Raw genomic sequence first — 23,323 nt, forward strand, 5'->3', positions numbered from 1 at the left:
CTAATATTCATTTATATTTATTTTTCTAGTACAAAAAAATGTTGAAAACAGTGCATGTGTTATTCTCTGAATATCTTTAACTTATTAATTGCCTAACTAAAATGATTGAGATCTCATGAAAATGCTGATAAAAAAAGAAACTGATACTTTTGACCATGAAAAACAAAGCAGCGAGATTCAAAAGAATCTCTTCATAAATTCCAACAGCTATTATATTGCCATTATAAATCAATACCAGTTTACATGGCTGCAATGTGCATACTGTTGAGCCACGTGTACCGGTATAATAATGCATGATCACGTGATTTTCGACTCATTAAACTGATATGTTATCATTGTCTGATGTCATTTCTCATCTTATTGACAGATGATAAAGTGGTGATCTTATTAATATGCACTATCACAAATGTTAGCTTATGACATAAGGTACAAGGATTTTGCAACTCACTCTCCTTTAAAGCAAACACTTAAAACAAATATATAAAGATATATATAGATAAAGGGTTAAACAAACATTTATAAGACAATTTTCACCTGTAAACTGGTTTGATAGTAAAGGCTGGATGAATTGGTAGTGGGTATAAAAAAAAAATTTTTCTTAGCCTTTGGCATAAAATAAAAAATTAACATCAGTTTACAACTTTACAGCATGTACATTACAATAACATGTATGTAAAAATAAAAAGTACCGGTCTATGTAATAACTGGTATCCCAATAAATGAATTTCAAATACATGTATGAGAACCAAGATGTGTCCAATATCTAGAATATAAAAGAAAACTTTTATTTTCTATAGAAACAAAAATATGGTTTATTGCACATTCAAATTAAATAAAATTTGTGCATAATCAAAAAGGGACAAGTCATCAAAATATCAGCAGTTAAAAAAAAAAAGAACCGGTATGATACATGAATCGTAACAAAGCTCATTGCTTTCTAGTTCAGCAAGAAATAAAGTAAATTGATAATACCGCTCAAACATCTAGGAAGAAAATTCAAAGAGCATGAAAAAAACATTAACAAACATGACCATGTATGAAATACATGTGATAACTATAAATACTATTACAACACAAACTGCTTTTCAAATATGAAAAATCTAAATATCAATATATTGTGTCACAGATTCTGAGGAGTAAAATCTGCATCAAACTGTTGATGATGCTAATAATCTTCATCATCTTCTTCATCATACTCTTCATCCTGACCATCATCACCACCTTCTTGCAAACCTTCAACTGAAAGAGATGAAGAAGTTTGATATGATAAAAGATTCACAAAGATCAAACAATGGTTTTTGTATCGCCTCAGCACAAAAACCAACCTATCTCTTAAGAGACAGGATATGATGTTCGTCCCTGGGGAACAGTTCTATTTACCACATATAACATGACTGTCTAAATCAATCTCGTGATGCAGTTTAAGAGGGCAAAATGATTAAGACCATTTGTAGACTATATTTAATCTCCGTGAGACAAAGGGCTATAGTTAAAGATATAGGTAAATGTAAAAGTCTGATAGGTACTCTGTTTATCAACCAACCTCCTAAAAAGAAATATTAAAACGAGGAATCAAATGAAATTTTGCACCATTTTGAGAATGCCCTGTCCGTGTACTTACACTCTTGGATGTGCTGCAGGGGGTCATACTTGAGGTTGATTTCGGCTGCCTCTGGGTGGTCCTGTAGATACTTATCCCTGGCCTCGGTGGCTGCCTGTAGCATCTCTTCCCTGTGCAGTTTATTCATGTCACCCTCGTTACAGCTGAAATTTTTTTTTTTTACAAAAAAGCCATTAACTGCTTTTCAATTTTATAAAACTATTTTTGAGAATCCATCCAAAATTTAGTAAAAAGTACTAGTAACCAAATCAAATGCAGCTCACAGAGATAATTCTACCAAAGATTTAATTTGGATGGAATTTGTTTGACTAGATTATATACAACATGTACATCCATATTGAATTACATCTTTTTATCTTTACCTTCATTAAACTTGAACATGTACCGGTGTTATATACCGGTAGTGCCTTTTCCCCCTAGCCATCTTTCCCCCCGGAAAAATGGCTATATAGCAGTTCTTCCCCTAGGAAAAATGGCTATATAGCAGTTTTTCCCCCACGGAAAGCTGACTATATAGTGGGCTTTCCCCCTTTTTATAGCCAGATTACCCCCACGGAAGACCTACTATATAGTGGATTTTCCCCCATTTTTACTTTCCGGCTATGTTTATGGCGGACAATTCGTGACAATAATTTGCAGTAACTGATAAGATATTAATTTCTCACAAAAAAGGATAATTATGACATTTATTAATACATAGAATAAAATACATGGTTTTTATGCGCCTTCATAACATGCATGTGTCATCATCGTTTATTTACCTGTTCTCACCGCTTTTTTGAACACCTTTTACACGAATTTCAGAATACCTCGAATCTTTTTCATCTAATCGATGCTTATCTTCAGTTTTGACTTCGACGTTATGAACACGTGAGAACACATTTGAGTGAAAATACGCCTAATTAATACCGTTAGAATTGACGATCTTAAAAACAATTATACATTTCTTCTTCTAATGATCAAACGGGAGACAGGATGCAATGATATGATGAGAAACTGAAATGTATTAGTTTTACTTTGATTTATGGGGTTCTAAATAATGGGTAAGGGGTTTTTTAATTATGTATTAACAGCATGTGTAAAGTTAATGTTTACCATTTCGTTTTAAAGTTACGCATATTCATATTTTAAGCACATTTCTACGAAACGCGAGATATTATGATGTAAACATTTAAAAAAAAGCAATGAAATATCTTCACAACCAGAACAATGTCGGTATCTTTGCTGGTTACTTTGGAAAATGTGAAATGGAGCCTGAATAACTTTATGTTTATATTGTCACTCACTATTTGCTAATTTTTTCACTTTTAAGTTTGCAACGTGATTTATAAATATACAATTTTGAAAACGATGCCATATAAATCAAGATATACGATTCAATTACCTAAAAAAATTATACTATAATAATTTGTTTCATATTTTTGCAATAAAGATTTACTTGTGTACCATATTATTTCTTCGAACAATTAAACAAGGGTAATTAAAAAAACAAAACAAAAAAAACCCCCAAAACAACCAACACATATATTGTGATGAGCTGACCTTTTTTTTTAAATATAAGCTTGTTCTTCTAATCAACTAACAAGTAAAAAAGTCGTATATGCGCTTAGGTTGGTTATTTATTTTTGATTTTCGGTTTCTCCTTTTATGAATAAAAATTCATTGATTTATTTATCTAATTATTTATTATATCATTAGTCATCTTATGAATTTATTAAATGTTTTGAAGAATAATGAATTTTACCCGCGTACCTTTTTAAAAAAAATTTGTTCGTGAATTTAAAAAAAAGCAGCAGAATTAAACGTAATTTTCAATCATTTTGATAAAGAAATATATAAGTAATTGTGTATTTTAATTATTTTTAAATGATGTTTTTACTTTTAAATGACCGTAAAAATATGTTCATGTGGTCATCTATAGTTTTTGAGATATGGGGCCCTAAAAAATTCTTTATAATTCGATTTCAAACATCGGGCTCGAAAACAACAAAGGCTCCTACCCTGCATGGGGGCTTAAATTTTCGGTGTCATCTACTCGTGGTATACCACTATCACTGTGAAAATATGGTTAATTGGTCATCTCTAGAATTTGAGATTCGGGTCCCCACTTATAGAACACTATTCAATCATTATAATGGGGTTTTAAACATCGGGCCCTGAAACATCAAGGGCCCCTACCCTGAGGGCTGAAATTTTCAGAGTCATCTTCAAGTGGTAAACCACTGCCACTATAAAAATATGGTGATATGGTTATCTCTAGTTTATGAGACATTGGACCCTAAAGAATATGCACTATAATTATTTTAATAGGATTTTAATAAAATCGGGCTCTGAAACATCGGAAACAAAATTTCTCTAAAACAGAGGTTTAGCCTGGATGAAATTTTCACAAACAGACAAACAGTCTGATAGATTTATCAAGAAATTCTTAAAACATTCTCCTTTAATACAATTTCAGAACACAGAATTACGCATATAAGTGTATAACTTGTAAAACTTTTTTTCAATAAATTACCTAAATTAAGTTCTATGTGTAATTCCATTACACACATGTTCAACTTTCAGCATTGTCTATAAAAATAATAAATCGGAAAAAACGAAACTTAACCTGTACAGATGAATGCAGATATACATGTATGCAACTGGGAGTGTAGATACATTGATTTTATTCCTTACTGGATTTCCATAAATATTTTTTATAAAATCTGAACCAAAAACGTGAGGGAGAAACCCTACTATGGGGGAAAAGCTACTATATAGTAGCTTTTCCCCCCTGGGGGAAAGGCCACTATATAGTAGGTTTTCCGGGGGGAAAAGCTACTATGGGGGAAAAACTGCTATACAACACTGGTACTATATTCATAGTTTAATATACTAAATATTAACACCTACTTAGAATCTCCAAAGTGGTTATAGTCAATATCCTCTGCTCTGCACACATAACAACTGCTGGCCCCACACGTACAGGTCATCTTGTTACAGCCGAACTCCTTTACAAAGGCTTTCTGACATCGGTGACAGCGGCGAATCATGGCTTCTGTCAGTCGCGCCTCGATGTAGGTCCTCATGTTTGTCTCCCCTTGTTTTTCCACTTCATCGCAGCGCAAAGGAACATGATTTGGTTCTTTACACAATCTGGAAATTAAACCAATATTCAATTGTATCTCAATTTTACCATACAAATCTTCTTAGGTTTTTTCCCATAAAAATTTATTTCATTCAAAATCGCATTCTAAGATGATTCATAAATTTATTATGAGCATTTAAATTTCAGAATCTTAATACATGTAGTTCAAAACAGCACATCTTTGTGACAGACTTTAGATAAATTGATCAAAGTTGAATTTGTAAAAGAGATCAATTGATGTAATCCAGATATAAAATATTATAAACAAATCTTAAATCTATATTCTCTATAACTGTATTTTATTAAGCAGATGCATAGACAGTATTTAAAGTCCCAGAAAGCTTCATCAATCAAAGAAAATTTACCTGCAAGACTCCTTTAGACAATCTGGATTCAAACATTTGAACACTTTATCGTTTTGATCCGGCATTATAGTGGCAAAACTACAGAAAGGACAGGACACTAAATCTGGGATATCCGCCATCTTGATCTCCTCCTCCTGCATCTTCTTCAACACAATGGAAAAGACATTGGTTGGTAGCACGTGCTGTAGAATGGCAAGTGAAAACTTCTCCGAACAGGATCCATTTAGACATTTGAAGTCAGTCTTTCCTTCACCAATCACGACTTCGGACGATCTTCGGATGCAGGTCTTACAGAACAGATGTCCCTCAGGACAGGCGGCCATGTCTTCGAAGAGGCACTCCTCATCAAAGCAGCACTGACACTCCATGAGTTCTCCATTGTCCCGGGCCTCTTGGAGACGAAGTTCATAGACCTGCTTCTTGTCATGCAGGTACCCTAAAACCACAGCAAATAGCCATCATTACTATTTATATTTCACCATACTGTATTATCCTTGTTAAATGCCCTTATTTAAACAATAAAATGCTTTCTTTTATGATTCATGCAGGATATGAAGGTGGCGAATTGCAGAAAAAATTTACGTAACCTGCTAAAGCCAGTTATGTATTTTTTATGCAATGATCACTACCTTATAGCTCGACTCCTAAAAATGGTACTTTACAACAGCGTAAACCATTTTTCCAGTAGGGTTTAGTTATAAATTCAATTGTTACTTTTGATTTCCTCCTCATTTTCGGAGAAGAGCTTCTCGTAGTAGAAGAACTCATCGGGCTCCCTGGGTAACTGACACTCCTCCTCACTGAGTGGCTGCTTTCTGAGCTTCCTAGAGTTTGCTGTAATGAAAATCAAAACAATTAAATAACAATCAATGGTCATACACGTATGTTTGTAACACTATTGTACAGTAGATTCCTTATTTAAAGCGAGTACAGAGTTCCGGCATTTGGTGTCAAATCATGAGGAATATCAAATCAAGAGCATCAAAGTTTGGTATAATTTCATATAGTTTACACCTTCTAGAGAAATATTAAAGCCAGATTTCAAAATCTGCGATTGGTGTTTCTCTCGATTTTGGACGAATATTAACACCTCCCATTTAATTAGGAATCAACAGATGTGTAAAACACTAAATCAATGCAATTTTCGGTAAATCAAAACAATTATGATTTCCTTAACCAAAGACGTTGATCAACTGATCAAATCAGGTTTTAAATTTTTGAAAAACTTGCATATCAAAATGGCAGAAAGACATGAGGAAATAGTGCACTCACCAGTAATATTTACTATGTCTTGTTCAATCTCTCTTTTGCTGAGGTGATAATGATAATTATGTGTTTCGAGGACTTTTGTGATGTAGGATTTTTTGAGCTGCCTATACTCTCTCCTTAGCTGCTGCATTGCATGATCTTTGTAGGACGGGGTCATTTCTTTGTCAGCTTTTGAAAACGTGCCCATGGGATCCGGGAATCGAACTAGAAAGGACTCCATCTCAAACTGTAGATGCTGTATCTGATTATGTTTTGCCTGTCTTTTCCTCTCTTCTAAAGTGTCTTTCAATTTGGGGTAGTTTTTGTATTCAAACAACTCCATGGCAATATTTTTTAATCTCTCTTTATCATTGGTGTGCTCCTCTAATTTATCATACAGATAATTGGGATCACAATCTGGAAATATTTCCATCAACTCATCCACCTCTTCTTGGATATTTTTGGGCAACGAGCCATTTGTCCCAATTCTCATAACATCTGAAATAGATGGTGAATTTGCATCTACACTTTCCAGAAAACTTTGTGAGTCTGTTCCTGATTTCATAAGTTCCTCGATCACAACTTGGAGACGATTTTTCTTGTCATGATGAGCTGCCAGAAATTCATATATTTCAGTTGGCTCCTTTTCAGGTAACACTTTACAAACGATTCTCATGTCCCTGTAAAGGGGATCTTCCAAATATTTTGGATCTGTTGGAAGGGACGATTCTTTTCTCAAAGAACCTGATGGACCATGATTATTTTGAAGATGATCGATGACTTTTTGAACTCGATCAGTATCGCGACAGTTTTTCTCTATGAGCTCATAAATCTTCCCAGGGTCAGCTGAGGGCACGCTTGACAATACCTTCATCATGTCATCTATGTATTCTTCTTTCTGATTGGTTGATCGTTTATAATGCTTGACCAATATCTGACTGACCACATAATCCACCCTGTCCACCCTGGCTTTATGTTCTTTCAACATCTGCTGTATTTCTCCAGCTGTCATTGGCAGTTTTGATAAATTGGCAGTGGCTTTGTCAATCACTTTCACTAAATCCTCTACAAAAGCTGCCTCTTCCTTCAAATCTGCTCCAACTCTTCCCTTCTTCATCTTTTCAACATCCTCTAGAACTTCATTAATCACTAAGTCCACTCTATTAGGATTTCCTCTTTGAGACTTCAGTTTCTCATACACCATTTCCACATCAATACCATCCACAATGTTCGTTATCAACTTTGCATCCTGTAGAACAGACTCAATCTTCTTCACCTTGGATGGTGAATCCCTCTCTTCCTTCTCTTCCAGCTCCACCACAGGTGTCTCTGCTCTCTCTCTGACCGAACTGTCAGCATCTTTGTTAGTTGGACCCACATCTCCTCCACCAAATAAATTCTCATTGGATTCACAGCTTTCTATAACATAGGGTTCCGTATCTTGGTCAAATAAATCATTGTTTTTTTCCTCCTCAGCAGACAGAGCAAACCCTCCACTCTCATGGCTGTTTTCATCGGCGGATCCATTGCCTTCTTTCTCCACTTTGGCTTTTTTGGCAGATGATGGGCCGTTTTTTACTGATTCTTCCATTGTGATCTAGCAGCCATACCTGAAAATGAGGAAAATATCATTACCAGGTATCTAACAATAACTGGTCGTCCCTGATTAAAACATATCAGAACAGATTTACTGATACTGTCAGTAACTAAGTATGCACCGATAGAAGGACGATATTCAAATTACCACTATAATTAAACCTCTTAACATTGTGTTTAAAACAGAAAGGTTTTAACAATATGCTACATAACATGAACAATCATCATACAACAGAAAGGCCGCACCAATATAATTTCTTGTTTGCAGGCATCCAGTGAAAGAATTTTTAAGGTATGAGCAGGCAAGCTATTACAATTACAATTATATGGAACCCAGCCATTTTTTGTGACACTTTTCAGAGGTCAGTTAGCTCGTTTAAGAGAAAGTCTAGGGTAAGTAAAGTGACGATATCAATAGCAAATTGCGTAAAGAATTCAGCAGTACAGTACTAATTTTTTTCCACATAATTTGTGTGGAAATGAATTTAATCTGTTCGACAAAAAAAATTGTGCGCCATATATTGCAACTTTTTAACACAAACAGAACTGTAAAGTTAGCTTCCAGGTAATCCTTCAAATTCTTTTGAAGACCCTCTGTTTTGAGAAAAAGGTACAGTATTTATCTCAAGTTTTATAACAACAATTCCTTTCTTGTATCAACCGTCTTGATCAAGGGTCGCAACTCTTTTAAACAGCGTTACACCACTGTCTGCAATTCATTGGTGTAATTACCGTTCATAATGCCTAATTATCGTCAGCAGCACGTGTATTTGATGATGAACTATATGCAATTATATCTCATTAGCATACACCATGCAATATATATAGATCACTTGACCAAAGTTATGTCGAGATCGATATAAACGGAAACCTTGATTGGTATTCAAACACACCAGAGATATGTCTCTGGACACACTTACATCTGAATTCGCATGGGAGCAATCAAAGTGATACTTGTATAAATCATTTAAATAATTCTATTTGATTCCAAACTTGTGACATCCGATTTTGTACCATCTTCACCATATTCACTGCGTAAAAACTTGCATATAGTACCGTTTCCTCCTCCAATCACAGAAGATCATTTTTTACTGGGGGATTTCTCAAAATACGACACTTTTAAAGACACGAAACTTCGTAATTTTATTGAATCTTGCATAGAAAAAAATAAAAAAAAATTGTTAATGCTTGTTATTTGTTTCATCTAAAAAAAATTAATAAAGAACTGAAAACAAAATGAATTGTTTAATTGTATTTACAGGTACACAATGACATGTTAATTAGTATAAAATGCATTAAATATCTATGTACAATATTTCCCATTGTTAAAAATGACAAGCTTATTTGGTTGGCATATGCTGTATCAGTTGAACATAAAAATTAATCCACTTCAGTTTAATAATCTAACTCCATGGAAATAAAAGAAAATAAATCTTAATTGCAGAATCAGAGACATAATTAACATTGTTATCTATGCCTCTGGTAGAATGTAGGAAAAAATGTAAAATATTTCTTAAAGAAGTCATCAGGGACGTATATACTAACAGTATATTTATGACACAATACATATGTTCATGATCACCTTTTAAAAATTTTCTTCATGTATAAACAGTAGCAGAACACTCAAAGGAATGGTTATTCATGAATTCATACTAGTAAAACGAGTACATTTCTAAGATGGAATAAAACTATTAAATTCATATATGTATGCCTACATGTACGGTAATTGTGATATCACAGTCAAATGAAAAAAAACTATGAACCATTTGAATTTAAGTTGAACTATAATTTGATAAAGTGGGATATCTTATTAAAAACAACATTCTTCTCCAGCCATTGAGCAATGTTTTATTAATGTTTTATTCAAAAAGATTTGTATTTTGGTATTTCTTTCATTAATATTTTATCCAAAAAGACATCTTTCATTAATGTTTTATTAAAAAAGATTTGTATTTTGGTATTTCTTTCGCTAAATCATCAAAATAAAAAAATGACCTTATGCAATAAGAAAATAGCAGGGTAAATCAATGCAAAAAAATCAAACAGAAACCACTTCAATCTATCAAGTATTTTTAAAATAAAAATTCAATTAGACTTAATTAACATTGGACTTCCATAGAGAAACAATACAATAACCAATGACCTTTCCTTCTCTTCTTCTGCAATTGATCTTGTCTGAGCCAATCGATAAATTGTTTTATTATCTTTACAATGCCTATGTTTCTTATAATATTTCCCAATTGAAAACAATTACAGTCATCCTTGCCTGAAAAAACCCTTTTAAACAAGAACATAGACATATACCAGGATGGAAAAAAACCCCAAGTTAGTCAAAACCAAAATACAAACACTCTATATTTTACACACACATTTTACACATTTTCAAAAATATGGCTACAATTGTACACAAATGCATGTATGCATTTATAAAATAACCTGTTAAATAATTGAAAGATGATGTCAATTTTTCTTTTCTATAAATTGTGTATTTTAATAATAAATTAAAAGATGGAAGTGAACTAAAATATTCAGCAGCACAAATACATGTAAAGTGTCTAGAAGTTAAAAAAAAAAAACCCACAGAAAACTGATTCAATTAAGTCTTCTCATATCTGCTTTTAAAATACACATGGTAGCATGTATTGAGCCAACTTACTACAAGTTAACACACCCCTGCGAATGTGTTCGGAATGTTTTCTTCATCGTTGCTAAGTATGTAATAAATCCAGAGGTGCTCGAATGAAAGTTCACGAGACTTCACCAAGATTTGTTCAGTTCCTGTGAAATTTCGAGCGGAAGTATAAGTGTTCGGATTATATTCTCAAAATACGTAAGTACTGGTCGTTTTTCATATCGTATCCTACTTTGGTTTATGTTAAAACATGAAATTCTTTTAATAAGTTCGTCTTATTTCACCATTTAGGGTTTTTTTATATTAAACGTTAATATTTAGAACAGAGTTATCGTTCGTGTTCAACCACGTGTTGTGTGGTTGAAAATATAAACATTGCGTGCCTTAATAAAATCATATCCATGTTTGATGCTTGTGGTGTGCAATACCATGTTTTAAAAAAAATAATGGATGTCTGTTTTGCATAAAAACTTAGTATATCGAGTCATTTTCAAGGAACATTCTGCATAAAATTGTATAGTCTGTTTTCCTATTGATGCTATTACTAGGTCAGGCGCGGATCGAAAATTAATCCTTAGGGGGGATCTCTACTTAGCATGTTAATTGTTGGAACAGCTGACAAAAACTATTTTTTGTATTGTCACATTTATTTCTAGAACACATTTTATTCACCAATTAATAAAGATAAAGTTTAAAATCAATAAACCTCTAGATTTAATATCTGACTACTATAGTACCTATAGATTCTATGAACTAGACTATAAACACGAGGTACCATTTTTACTGCGAAACTGAAAGGGTCAAATAAAAGCACGTGGTCTAAAATTTAAATGACAATAACATTCGCAGGGGTGTAACATGCATTTAAAATCAACACTGTTTCATGTTTGGCACACTCACTCATTAAAAAAAAAATAAACAGAAATTAAAATATCAATGAAATGACCCTAAAATTTCGACTGCTACACTGTAAATCTTTTTTCCTAAAACACAGAAATTTGACTATCTGGAACTTGTAGAATATGAAGTAAAACGATAAAATCATCACATACAAATGCATTACACACATTTCAGTCCTCACACAAGAAGTTCAAAGCAATCGCAAATTACTAGAACCCCATCCTCCCTCCCTGCCTTCTAAACACATACAAACTCCTTTCAAAATAAAGACCAGTGTCACAATTTAAAATAATCTAATGTCTCTAATGCTCAATCTGCTTTCTTCACTCTCCTTCTTCTTGGTTTGGAGTCGCCATCTTTCTCTGTAGTTTTTGTGTCATCAATAATGTCTGTTTCCGATTCCTCTCCATCAGCATCTTCATCCTCCTGAAAAGAAGAAACAAGGAGGGAATATAATCAAATTTATTCACAGGGTTATTTTGCTACTTGAAGAATTTTATTACCCTCTAAATACAAGGACCTTGGAATGCACTTTTATGTACATCAATATATTTGTATAATTATGCATCTCTTGTCTTGATCAGGAGAAACTTTACCTTTTGCACCCCTTCTGCTGGGGGCCTTGGCTGGAGTTTCTCTTTGGGATTTGGGACATATTTGGATGGGAGCATCATGTCGCAGCAGAGCACAATTAACTGAAAGTGTACATAAAAATAAGTCAAGTAATAATCACTTCTTGTGGGTCATTCAAAGAATGCAATGTTATTACATGGTCAATCAAATATCTAATTATATTCAAAAACTCTTATCTACCCCAAGAAAAACTGCTAGTTTAGTAGATCTTTTTTATTTTTTGAGCCAGTGTGAACCCTTTATATCTACATGTATGTAATGTGTTATCCAAACCAAGTAGACCTTTTACAATTATGTATTCATTATATAATTAATAGGAGCCACATGAACATTGGTGAATTTTGTTAATGGAAAAATGGATAAAAGTTTTTATTGAACTTCTCTATTTTATGGAGAAAAAATACTTAAAAATTAAACTGAATTGATAAGAAACAGCATAAAGTTGTCTGAATAATGAAACAATATTTCAAAATAGACACTCTAAGAATGCCCTTAGGACAGGATTTTAGTTTAGCATTCCACCTTTGGTAGACTGAATGACAGAAAGGACTAAAGCATTACAATAAGTCCCAAATCTTTGGTCTTTGGGGGTGATAAAAATACTTAATAAAATTCTGTACTTTCTTTGTAGGTAAAACTAAATATCCCACATAAATGCTTACCAAACCAAGAATGAGTCCAAGTAGAATGGTTGCTATGGCAAAGATGACATAACAGGCCCATTCAGGTATCCCATACTCTTTCGTCATCATATTGTAAATATCCTGCAAAGAGAAACACGTACATGTCACAATAACCACACAAACAATTGTGGATCTCTGTTCACTCTAAAATATTTCTTTTTAAATGCCCACGTTGCTAAATCATTACATTTTTCCAGTTACATGATCCATAAGAAGTACATGTATCAATATCAACTACCTGTATTTGTATCAGTAGAAAGCCATTAAACCTTACCCTGACAGCCATTGCAGCTTTGAAGAACTGACCCAGAGCAGCCATTCTGAAAGAGAGAAGCTATCTGCTGTATTACACTGTAACATCACATAACATTAGCATAATGTCAGGAAATATACATTTAGTGGATCAGTAACATTTGAATGTAATATAAAGAGGCAATAATCTTTATAATGCATAAAAAGAAACAATTCAAAGAAGGTTAGAAAACAAACTGAAATGTACTTACTGCACAGAAGCTGGGGAGAAGTACCATGGGATGGGGTCCAACTCCTCCCATTTCTTGTCGTCTACAAAACTGACCAGTTCTGTTTCTTTTCTCCCGCCCTTGTACTGACGGAACTGCCCATTCTTAATGCTACAGAGAAAGAAAGAGGGGGATGCTAGTTGTGGAATTCAATGTGAAATCTGACACAAATATAATCAATTTTTCTATAATATGAAAGGTTTGTTTTATTTTTAATTAGTATACACTGATCATAAAACATGGCATTTTACATTTGATAATAAAAATTACTAATACATGTTTATGTTGTACTTTTTAGACTTATTTTACGACGAGATTACGTTATAATATATAGTTAGATATTAATATTAGATCATTAAAACATATTAGAAGCGCTACGCTGTATATATTGTACTGGCTTAGGTATTGTTGTGTAAATATCCTTTTAGTGTACAATCTTCAAAGTAAGAAAAACATATATATTCTAAGGGAACAATGGACTTGGACTTTGACTCATCAACAATTTTGTACAATGATATATGCTGCTGGTTGGTATATAATCTATACAAATACTCATTGAATACATGTATATCTACTGCTTTTTGACAGTGCATACAATAAGATTACAGTTAAAGTAGATCCAGTGTTCTGTGATGTCATACTTTATCGTAAAACTTTGAATTCTTAAAAATTTGTGCAAGATAGTTTTATATATTTTATGTGAATAGAATCACATGGAAGTAACTAGAATTACTGTTAAGTTCAAGATATTTTCGCAGCTTGATTTCATCCTAAATATTAAATTTTTATATATTTTATCTTTGCTAAGGGGAAATAACTCTTTTTCTGACCTTTCTCTTAGTTGTATGTCTAAATGCTATAATTTTTCTCATCCCAACAATTAATTTTAAAATATGTTTGTGGTTATACCTTTCTGACACCGTAGACAATAAAATTAAACTAGATAAACAAGTTTCTGCCTACAAATATTTCACTTTAAACAAAAAAATACGGTTTTCTGATGCTAAATCATGCTTTAGTTCATGTTTATCTGACATCTCAAAAAGTGTGATGACATGTATATTTTTTCTAATAATTGATGAAATTTAAGTCTATTAAATTGAAATCAGTTCTGTTTTTCAACTTTCATCAGATAGTTTTAAGAGTATGGAGTTACCTTAAATACATTTGTTTTATTATTTAAGCATCTATAAAATGAAATACAGGTATGTTGATTGCCTACTACTTTTGTATTTAAGCAAAAACCAGAAACAGCTAGTCCACACAGAACAAACAAATAGAAAGAAAGAGTGATTTGTTGACCTTTGCCCTCATTTTTTTTAATCTTAAAAAAAGAGACCAATTTTTATAATGATGATAAAATAGTATAAATTAAAAACAAGTGTACTTTATAGAGTAAGAAGATAATCCACTAATTGTACTTTATACAGGAAGATTAGCTACTACAAAGTCCAAAAGTGAAAATGTGTGTTATCTTAGTGTTAGCTTAGGTCATATCCAGCTAAGAGATATCAAAACCTTTTACTGTTTAAAATGTGAAAGTGTTGAAAAGTACCGGTCCTGTTATTCATCTAACGAGAAAATACACAGAAAGAAGTACTTTAAATTTCACAATATTAATACTCTTTGGGGGCATAGAGAACTTCTATGGTAAACAATTTTCATGCAATTTGGAGCACAGGACAGATGTTGACTTACTGATATAGAGAAGGGAGGGATGAAACCAGGAATCTCCCACTGAGACCTAAAAATAGAGGGCAAAGGTCAAAATGTTGAACATAGAACAGTGTCACATGCACATTGTTCCTGGCAAGACATACAGATTAGTGTAAGCATGAAATGCAAACCTTTGTAAACATATACATTTCATGAAGATATATTTTTCCACACCTGACAAGTAGGTATATAATTATCTTCATGTTTTGTAGAATAATGTTTTAAAGGCTTCCATATATTGTAAAATTAAATGCATTGCTGACATGACTATCAAATGAAGAACAGCTTAAAATCTTGATCAAAATTACATTCAATTCTAATGGAATGTATGGGTTTTTTTTTCTACTTCTGATTTGATACTCATGTCAAAATTATTAATAAAAGCCACAAAAATATGTAAAACGGCACAAAAAAGTCAAAAGTAATGAAAGAAAAAGGTACAATATATGTAAATTAAACCTCATTATTGCACTCACTACCTATCCAAACTTACTGGTAAATTGACGGTAAAGATGCAGTCAAAAATCTTCCAAGCAAACCTGTAATTGAAGCGAGAGATTTCCTCCACTCTTAAAGACACTCCTTTTGTTCTCACTTGTAGACCAGTTCAAAAGTTCTACTTCATATCTTTTAGAATTTTTCCATTCCAATTTGAGTCAAAACAGAAAGATTTATAAATGCATTTGATAAATATTGCCTTGGAGACATTTGCTTTTTACAAAATCAGATAAATTCTTCAAATAGCAACTGAAGCTATTTATTGTCTCTATTGATATCTATTACAAATTGATATGACAGTAGCATTTCAACTTAGGAGAGAATTTGTTTAATCGACCCATTTTTTGTTTTCCAAACTGACTCTGCACACAATAGGTTGGACATACCCTCCTTTTCAGAGATTAATCTCCCATTTGATGACCATTAACCAATGTCAAACATATTTTCTACTGACCAAAAAGCAGAAAAATCTTGTGCATTAATTCAATTAATGCAATAACTCTATATTTCTATAATATAATCTTAAATTTACTTCTTAAATCAAAACCCTTTTTAAATAATTTTAAATGTGTAAATTTCCTGTGCGCAAACTCAACTTATGGGAGTTACATCACTGAAAGGAAAAGGTACGTGTCCAACTTTTTCAAAGTATTCACAGGTTGGGCACAGCTCACCAATGTGATGTTTTAATCCTTGTTGGTGGACAATCTCCTGCAAGGTACCCTTCATTTAAGTTTCATTTTTTTAGGAAAAAAGTGCATCATGTCAATTAACAAGGCATGTGTACTTCATAAATTAATCTTCCTTTTTAAAAAATCTGATGGATTAATTTTTGCACCAAGGCATTCAAAAAAGATAAAATGTGTATACATCTGTAAACTTCCAAATTATCAATCCAATTTTTTTCTCAAAAGGACTGACTTAATTTTAAATCAGGCATAGCCTCTTTCTTGAGATTCTCTACTTTTGATCACTTTCATTCAATTATGTGAAAAACAAATTTACACTCATTAGAGCCATTGAATGATAAATAATGATTTTCAAAGATGTACATCAGGTGCTCAATTTTTTAATCATGTTTGTTTGGCAAAGAACGGGTACCATACAGGCAATTTACCACCATATTCAAGTAAAACCTCCAAACGGTCGGGCTGTGTCAAACCTGATAAACAACAATCAAATACTGGCCTGGGTTTTCTGTTACATCCACTACTCCTACTTTAATATCCAAATCTTTACTCCAGTCAGAAAATTTGTCCCATGTTTCTACAAATCCTCTGCAAGCTGGACACCAAGGAGCCATACTAGGAAATAAAAATAAATTGAAAAGCACATCTTCATTCAACAATGATTGTTAGGCTGTTAGCTGCAGAATTGTATCTCCATGGGAAATTTGGGTTGATGGACCAAGGAGCTGTAAATATAGTTTAATTCATACAATATACTGTATATATTTATTGCACACAAAAAGGTTGCCCACTGTTTGGGACAAACTAAACTATATCAGGAATTTATAATATTTTATTGCCGAATATTTCCGAGATATTTCAGTTAAGATGTCATTACTTTACTTGCCTCTGGGTATCTCTGAAACACTTTCACCAGTCCAGTAAAGTGTATTGGTGTGGGTTTTTTGGTATCAGGAGAAAACGTACCCAGGAGAAAACGTACCCAAACTCTAGGGTTTGTTTTCTCCAGGAGAAAACGTACCCTATGAAAATCATAATTATACTACTTAATAGTTTTTAATACTTTTAAATACTATTTTGCATAATAAATATACAAAAATGTAAGAAATTCATAGATAAATAAATTTAATACTTTATAATTTTGACTGTTGAATGTTACATCTCGTAGTATTTTCCATATATATGAATCAAACAAATATTTAAAAGACTTGGACTTGGTTTTATTAAGCAACTTTGTTTTATAGATAATTTTCAAAAAAATGTTTTAAAAAACGCGATATCGACTTCTGGAGATACTCATCATTTAGTTCTCCAAATGAGATTGCAATAAAAACTAATTATTTAACGGTTTCGTTTATGGCGGATTAATTGTCGACTAATTAAACTGCTCAGGCCACGTTCGTGTATGTGTATGTTACAAATTATTGTCTTAATAATCTAAGTATACGTGACCATGGTTAACTAATCATTTACTAATGTACTGTGTATATATATATTTCAGGTATCAGTCATCCTTATTATTAAAGATATAAACCTAGGAAGATGTTGACTCTCATTTATGACTGATACTTGGTGTGTTAATAACTTAATTCACGTTATCATCTCATTTTGTCCCTTTCGGTTTTCGGTTTTCAACTTTACTCTCGAACACCGTCCTTCATCTCCTGAATAATGATCTCTTTAGATTTGTGAAATACTTCATCTAATTCATTTGTCCAGCAGAATGTTGTGGATGGTTTCAAAAGAGCACGAAAAGGTTTCATTTGTCTTGCCATGGCAAATGCATATGCTCCTTGGTTTATAAGCCCAAACCAAGCTCTTGCACCAGTACTCGATGCTTTACACGCAGCCCACCAAGGAGTCAGCGCTATGCGTGCAAGGGCTATGGACTCTGTATATTGGCCTGAGATCACAGTAGATATTGCCAGGGTGAGAGACCAGTGTGTTCACTGCCATCAGATGGCCAAGTCAAACCCTATGCAGCCACCATCTGACATAACACCTCCAGATTATCCATTCCAGATGATTTGCAGCGACTACTTCACATATAACAGTAATGACTATGTAGTTATTGTTGACAGGTATTCAAACTGGCCAATGGTATACAAGTCTGAATCAGGTGCAGAAGGACTTGTCAAGAGACTTCGTGAGACTTTCGTGACATTTGGCATCCCAGAGGAGTTGACGTCTGATGGAGGTCCACAGTTTACAGCAGGGAAGACTCAAGAGTTTTTAAAAGCCTGGGGAGTTCGTCATAGACTTTCATCAATTGCAAACCCACACGCTAACTGCAGGGCTGAGATTGCGGTAAAGACAGTAAAACGCATGCTGGTGGACAACATTTCTGCTGTTGGATCTCTGGATGTTGACAAATTCCAGAGAGCTTTACTGATGTACAGAAATTCGATTGACCCAGAGACAAAAGCATCACCAGCATTGATTCTGTTTGGACGACCCATTCGTGATGCCATTCCCATACTGATGGGTAGATATTCTCCACATGAAACATGGACTGAGTTAATGTCTCATCGAGAGATGGCTCTTGCCAAACGTCATTCAAGGGAACATGAACGGTGGAATGAACACACTCATCACCTGCCAACACTACAGGTTGGAGATCATGTATACATTCAAAACTTGGTAGGCAACCATCCCAGGAGATGGGAACGTACAGGAACAGTTGTTGAAGTACGCCAATACCACCAGTATGTTATACGTGTAGATGGCACAGGCCGAGTAACTATCCGCAACCGCCAACACTTACGAAAGTTCACTCCTTTTCAAACCAACCAAACACAAGGTACTTTGATGGCACCAACTGCAGTTCAACATCAAGAAGTGATCTTGAGCTCTCCAACTACATCCAAGACGACACAGCCACAAGTGCCCAAGATTCCAGCGTCTTTATCACCAACAAGAATCTTAAGTCAACCAGCTGCATTGAATGAGGCACCTATTATAGTCCCCACTCAAAAACAGGCGACTCAGACTCAGACAATTCAACAGCCTACACAAATAGATTTGGACCAGTCATTCCACCACACCCCTGAACCAGATGTACCTTCTAAGTCTAGGATACCACGTGCTCTATCCCGTCTTCAGCCACACAATAAAGCTGGAGAAAAGGAACTATTGACACCACGAAGACCGCCCCGCCGCAACACAACAGAACATAACATTGATGAATCAGGAACTGATTAATGAATTATGCATAGACATTAATAAGTGAATCTAGAGACTTTGCGTTTAAAATTGTGAAAGGACATCATACGTTTAATCTTGTTCGCGTCCGGAAGACTTTAACAGAACATTCCTGAAGATTTATTTTCTAATAGACTTGACTTTATTTGTTTAAGTTTTTTTTTTTCGTATACAAAAAAACTTGTCCCCGGGGGAGGAGATAACTAATCATTTACTAATGTACTATGTATATATATATTTCAGGTATCAGTCATCCTTATTATTAAAGATATAAACCTAGGAAGATGTTGACTCTCATTTAATGGTGACTATGCATTTAAAATCTAAAGCAACAAATGATACAAATGTTCATTGTATATTTTATTTCATTTAAGAATATCTATGAAAACCATTATTTATTATTTCCATAAGGTACATTTTCTCTTGGAGAAAACGTACCCGGGTACGTTTTCTCCTCCTGGAGAAAACGTACCCTATAAATTGGGTACGTTTTCTCCTGGGTACGTTTTCTCCTGGGTACATTTTCTCCAGCATTCGTTTTTTTTTGTTATCAAAGATGGTGACTCTTGATCCTGACATGAATTTAACAAAATTCACTTTCCGAGGTTGGTTAGGGTGTTTAGGAAAATGTTTGAGGCAAGTAAAGTGGTGAATCAGTAGAAAATCTCTTAAGAAATTCGCTACACGATCAAAGCCCCCTACACCACATCGGGTTTTCGATCAAATACTCCTCAATTCACACGTGAGTTGGTTTTCTTTTATAAATGTAGATTCTCTATTCACATGGAATGATTTTGGATGAAAAAAACTTGGAAGTTCTGCGGTGGGATTCGAAATTTTTAATTAAATACCCTGAAAATAATATGTGGCGCCTTCCCCACCTGCATATTGTTTTGAGTTTGAGCTTTTCCAGAGATATCTCAACTCCCGGCCATGTTACAAGAGGTAGTTTATCAATAATCTGTCTTCTGTGCGATACTTTTGGTTTTAATTAAATGTAATAAGTCTGTGAATACTTGATGACCTACTTTCACTGCTTCAAAATCATGGCCCCCGTGTTACACGATCACGGCCCCCTTTATGTGGGATTCCACAAGGTGAAATTGTTTGATAATCTCACAGGACCCCACATTGTTTATAATATATAAAACATCCGAAAATAGAGGTAATGTCTCTTTAACAAAACATATATAATAAACATAGGCCGAAACGACTAGGGCCGAAACTACTAGGGTCCGAACATATCTTGCGTCGAACGGGGGAAAGGCCGAAACGACTAGAAAACTGCGAGAGTTGCTTTTCTGTATGTTTATACGTCCCTGTTTTGAAATATCGGTACTGTACAGAAATGTTGTTAAATGGCTAAGAACAACTGTCAAAATATATATATATAAAAAAAAAAAAAACATTCTTGACAATTATCTATGACGTGTTCTTGTGTTCATGGGTTTCAACAAGTTCAACAAATCCATTACACAGACTTACAATTCCAACATCCACTCTCCTTCGAGAACATCGGACCAATTATCTTCCGTCACTTCAATTGGTTTACACTGTGTTTGTGAGAAGAACAGGATTGTAACAGAAACAAACAAAACGTGAAACATTTTTCCTGATTCGTGTGCTCGCGCTTCCTTTGGTAACAAGTGAACTCGGCACCTGGTGAATTTGGCACCTGCGTAAATAGTGAAGTCGGCACCTGGTAAACTCGGCACCTGGTAAACTCGGCATCAGGAATCTGGTGAACTCGGCACCTCGATATTTTTTTCTTATCATAACTTTAAATAAACATAGAAGAAATTTTTTTTGTTATCATAACTCAGATATAAAAAACAACAACAAAGAAACACAAAACCATGATGCAATTGTGACAAATAAAAATTTCACGTATTCCGTGAATAAAAGCAGTTAAAAACAACTAACTATAAAGAGGATATACATGATTAATATAATAACTAAATATAAAAACGAAGAAATAAGGTAAATTTGTAAACATATTTATTTCCTATATAGAACAGTAATATAATTACGTATACACAACATCAAAGGTACTGTACTTAAGCATGTGTTATCCAGTGTGTACCTTGTTTAAATTGCTAAAACAACAAGATGACAGCGGGGTATTCCTAGTATACATGGAAGGGGCTACCAGGTGCTATTAGACGGTGTATTACCCGTACACATAGAAGGGGTGAGATACTAATTATGAGGAGGTTAATGAAGAGACCCTGTCAACACATGGGCTTCCCAATGTCACCTTTTCTTGCTTTTCTTCAAGAAGACAACAGCAACGGGTGGTAAGTAAAATATATTTTTTACATTATAAACACATAGATTTAAAATAACAAATTTGAAAAGAAAGTAAATATATAATAACTATGCATATATTAATTGTTTGTAGATTTATAAAGTTCACTTGAATCCCCTATAAAATAATATCTACATGCATAATTATGAAACTAATTAAGATATTACCATTAGACTCTGACTATTTATGGAATATTTATGAAATATTTTAATTTTATGATCAAGGCACCACATCAATTGATTATTTTTAAATAGATGACATTTATTAAAATAGAGTATATTAAATAAAAAAGAGTTTATATACTTTAAATATATACAATTTTAAATATAAAGTTTATACTTGATTCCCATATCTACATGTACGATTAATATGAGACTTATTAAGACATCACCAATAGATTCTTACTATTTATTGAGTATTTATAAAATATTTAAATATTTTAATTATATGATCAAGGCACTATGCAATATAACTAGTTTAAGATCACTAAAAATAGGAAAATATATAAATTTACACTGTATAACCCAACTTTCAATGCTACTGAATTTACACGTCTTGTAATACATTGTATTAACTTTCTACAATCAATTACACTTTTGGAAAAATACATGAAATTTCAAAACTATTCAACAATCAATGAAAATATGTTGAAAACAACTGATTCTCAATCTTCTATCTAGGAAGTTAACCTTTGTCTTGATACTTGTGCTGCAACACAAAAACACTTGTCAAAGTATAAATTCTAAGAATGTATTTTATCTCTGATTAAAGCAAGACTGCTTTGAACTCTTGCTCTCTCTCCCTCCCCCCCCCCCCCCCACCACCCCCTCTCTCTCTCTCTGATAATTATAAATGAAAACACATATAGAATGTGGCATTAAGTTAAAATGTAAATTCACAAAGGCTATTGTTTAAATTCCTGAAAATGTACTGTAACAATAAGATACCATATTGAATTCTGTTTACACCTGAAAAAGCATTTTACAAGTTATCCAACGTAAGTACCAAACAACATATCCTTTAATTGCCTGCAAATGATTTCCATGATTGGATATTTTCCCTGAAAGAAAAACTGGCAGTTCATATCATAAGTATAGTTTTATATAATTTTTTTGTGTCTTCCTTAAAAACAAGTGTACAAATGCTTCTTTCTTTCTAAATAATCACATTTATAGTGTATATATATATAGTTGTATGTATAGAATTTTAGCAAGTGTAATGACATTCAGGCTAAAATTACACCAGTATGTAGATATTTGATAAATGTAGTAATTTTAAGAAAGTTAATGTTATCTAATATTACATGTAGTATTACATGTATGCAAGGATGAACTAGATATATAAAATAAATAAAAATAAGCAAAATGTTTTCAACAAAAATAATTAGATTTGTGACTATTCAAATCTGCCAGTATCTTGAATATAAATTAGAAATAAAAGTATTTATATTTTCATGCAATTGTAGTTTGAGAGACCTTCCTACGTCTGGATGGGCGTGCACCAGAGGTTCTTGCTCCAGTGATGGACTATGTCTACAGGACGTGGATCCGTTCTTCAATCTTCAAGATCCATCACTGGAGTGTGT

At 33.3% G+C, this 23,323-nt stretch overlaps 2 protein-coding genes across 3 annotated transcripts; both read right to left on the minus strand.

Moving 5' to 3' along the window:
• Position 1: 1 nt before the first annotated feature.
• Positions 2 to 9,016, minus strand: LOC105343255 (uncharacterized). The gene is made up of 7 exons (XM_066086536.1): positions 8,878 to 9,016; positions 6,386 to 7,971; positions 5,828 to 5,947; positions 5,114 to 5,549; positions 4,514 to 4,756; positions 1,622 to 1,764; positions 2 to 1,239 (listed from the first exon to the last, which is right to left on the minus strand). Exons 2-7 carry the CDS (start codon positions 7,950 to 7,952, stop codon positions 1,166 to 1,168), a joined length of 2,583 nt encoding a protein of 860 aa, XP_065942608.1. The 5' UTR covers positions 7,953 to 7,971; positions 8,878 to 9,016; the 3' UTR covers positions 2 to 1,165.
• Positions 9,017 to 9,089: 73 nt separating this feature from the next.
• Positions 9,090 to 21,068, minus strand: LOC105343256 (thioredoxin-related transmembrane protein 1). 2 transcript variants are annotated; one of them, XM_011450552.4, is made up of 8 exons: positions 20,916 to 21,068; positions 16,729 to 16,844; positions 15,025 to 15,070; positions 13,309 to 13,437; positions 13,080 to 13,125; positions 12,785 to 12,886; positions 12,086 to 12,184; positions 9,090 to 11,915 (listed from the first exon to the last, which is right to left on the minus strand). In XM_011450552.4, the coding sequence occupies exons 1-8, from the start codon at positions 21,035 to 21,037 to the stop codon at positions 11,799 to 11,801; spliced, it is 777 nt and encodes a 258-aa protein (XP_011448854.2). In that variant the 5' UTR covers positions 21,038 to 21,068; the 3' UTR covers positions 9,090 to 11,798. The 2 variants fall into 2 exon arrangements, with proteins under 2 accessions (XP_011448854.2, XP_011448855.2); XM_011450553.4 differs by lacking the exon at positions 15,025 to 15,070 and adding an exon at positions 15,536 to 15,581.
• Between the last annotated feature and the right edge of the window lie 2,255 nt (positions 21,069 to 23,323).

The sequence above is a fragment of the Magallana gigas genome, chromosome 6 (assembly GCF_963853765.1).
Source record: "Magallana gigas chromosome 6, xbMagGiga1.1, whole genome shotgun sequence".
NCBI lineage: Eukaryota > Metazoa > Mollusca > Bivalvia > Ostreida > Ostreidae > Magallana > Magallana gigas.

Coding starts and splice junctions, on each gene's coding strand:
- LOC105343255 (XM_066086536.1), bottom strand. CDS start 7,952: ATGGAAGAATCAGTAAAAAACGGCCCATCATCTGCCAAAAAAGCCAAA. Junction 5,948..6,385: donor AGACATAGTAAATATTACTG/GTGAGTGCACTA, acceptor TTTTCATTACAG/CAAACTCTAGGAAGCTCAGA. Junction 4,757..5,113: donor TGTCTAAAGGAGTCTTGCAG/GTAAATTTTCTT, acceptor TTTAATTTCCAG/ATTGTGTAAAGAACCAAATC.
- LOC105343256 (XM_011450552.4), bottom strand. CDS start 21,037: ATGTTTCACGTTTTGTTTGTTTCTGTTACAATCCTGTTCTTCTCACAA. Junction 13,126..13,308: donor TTCTCCCCAGCTTCTGTGCA/GTAAGTACATTT, acceptor TCTCTCTTTCAG/AATGGCTGCTCTGGGTCAGT. Junction 12,887..13,079: donor AAGCTGCAATGGCTGTCAGG/GTAAGGTTTAAT, acceptor TTCTCTTTGCAG/GATATTTACAATATGATGAC.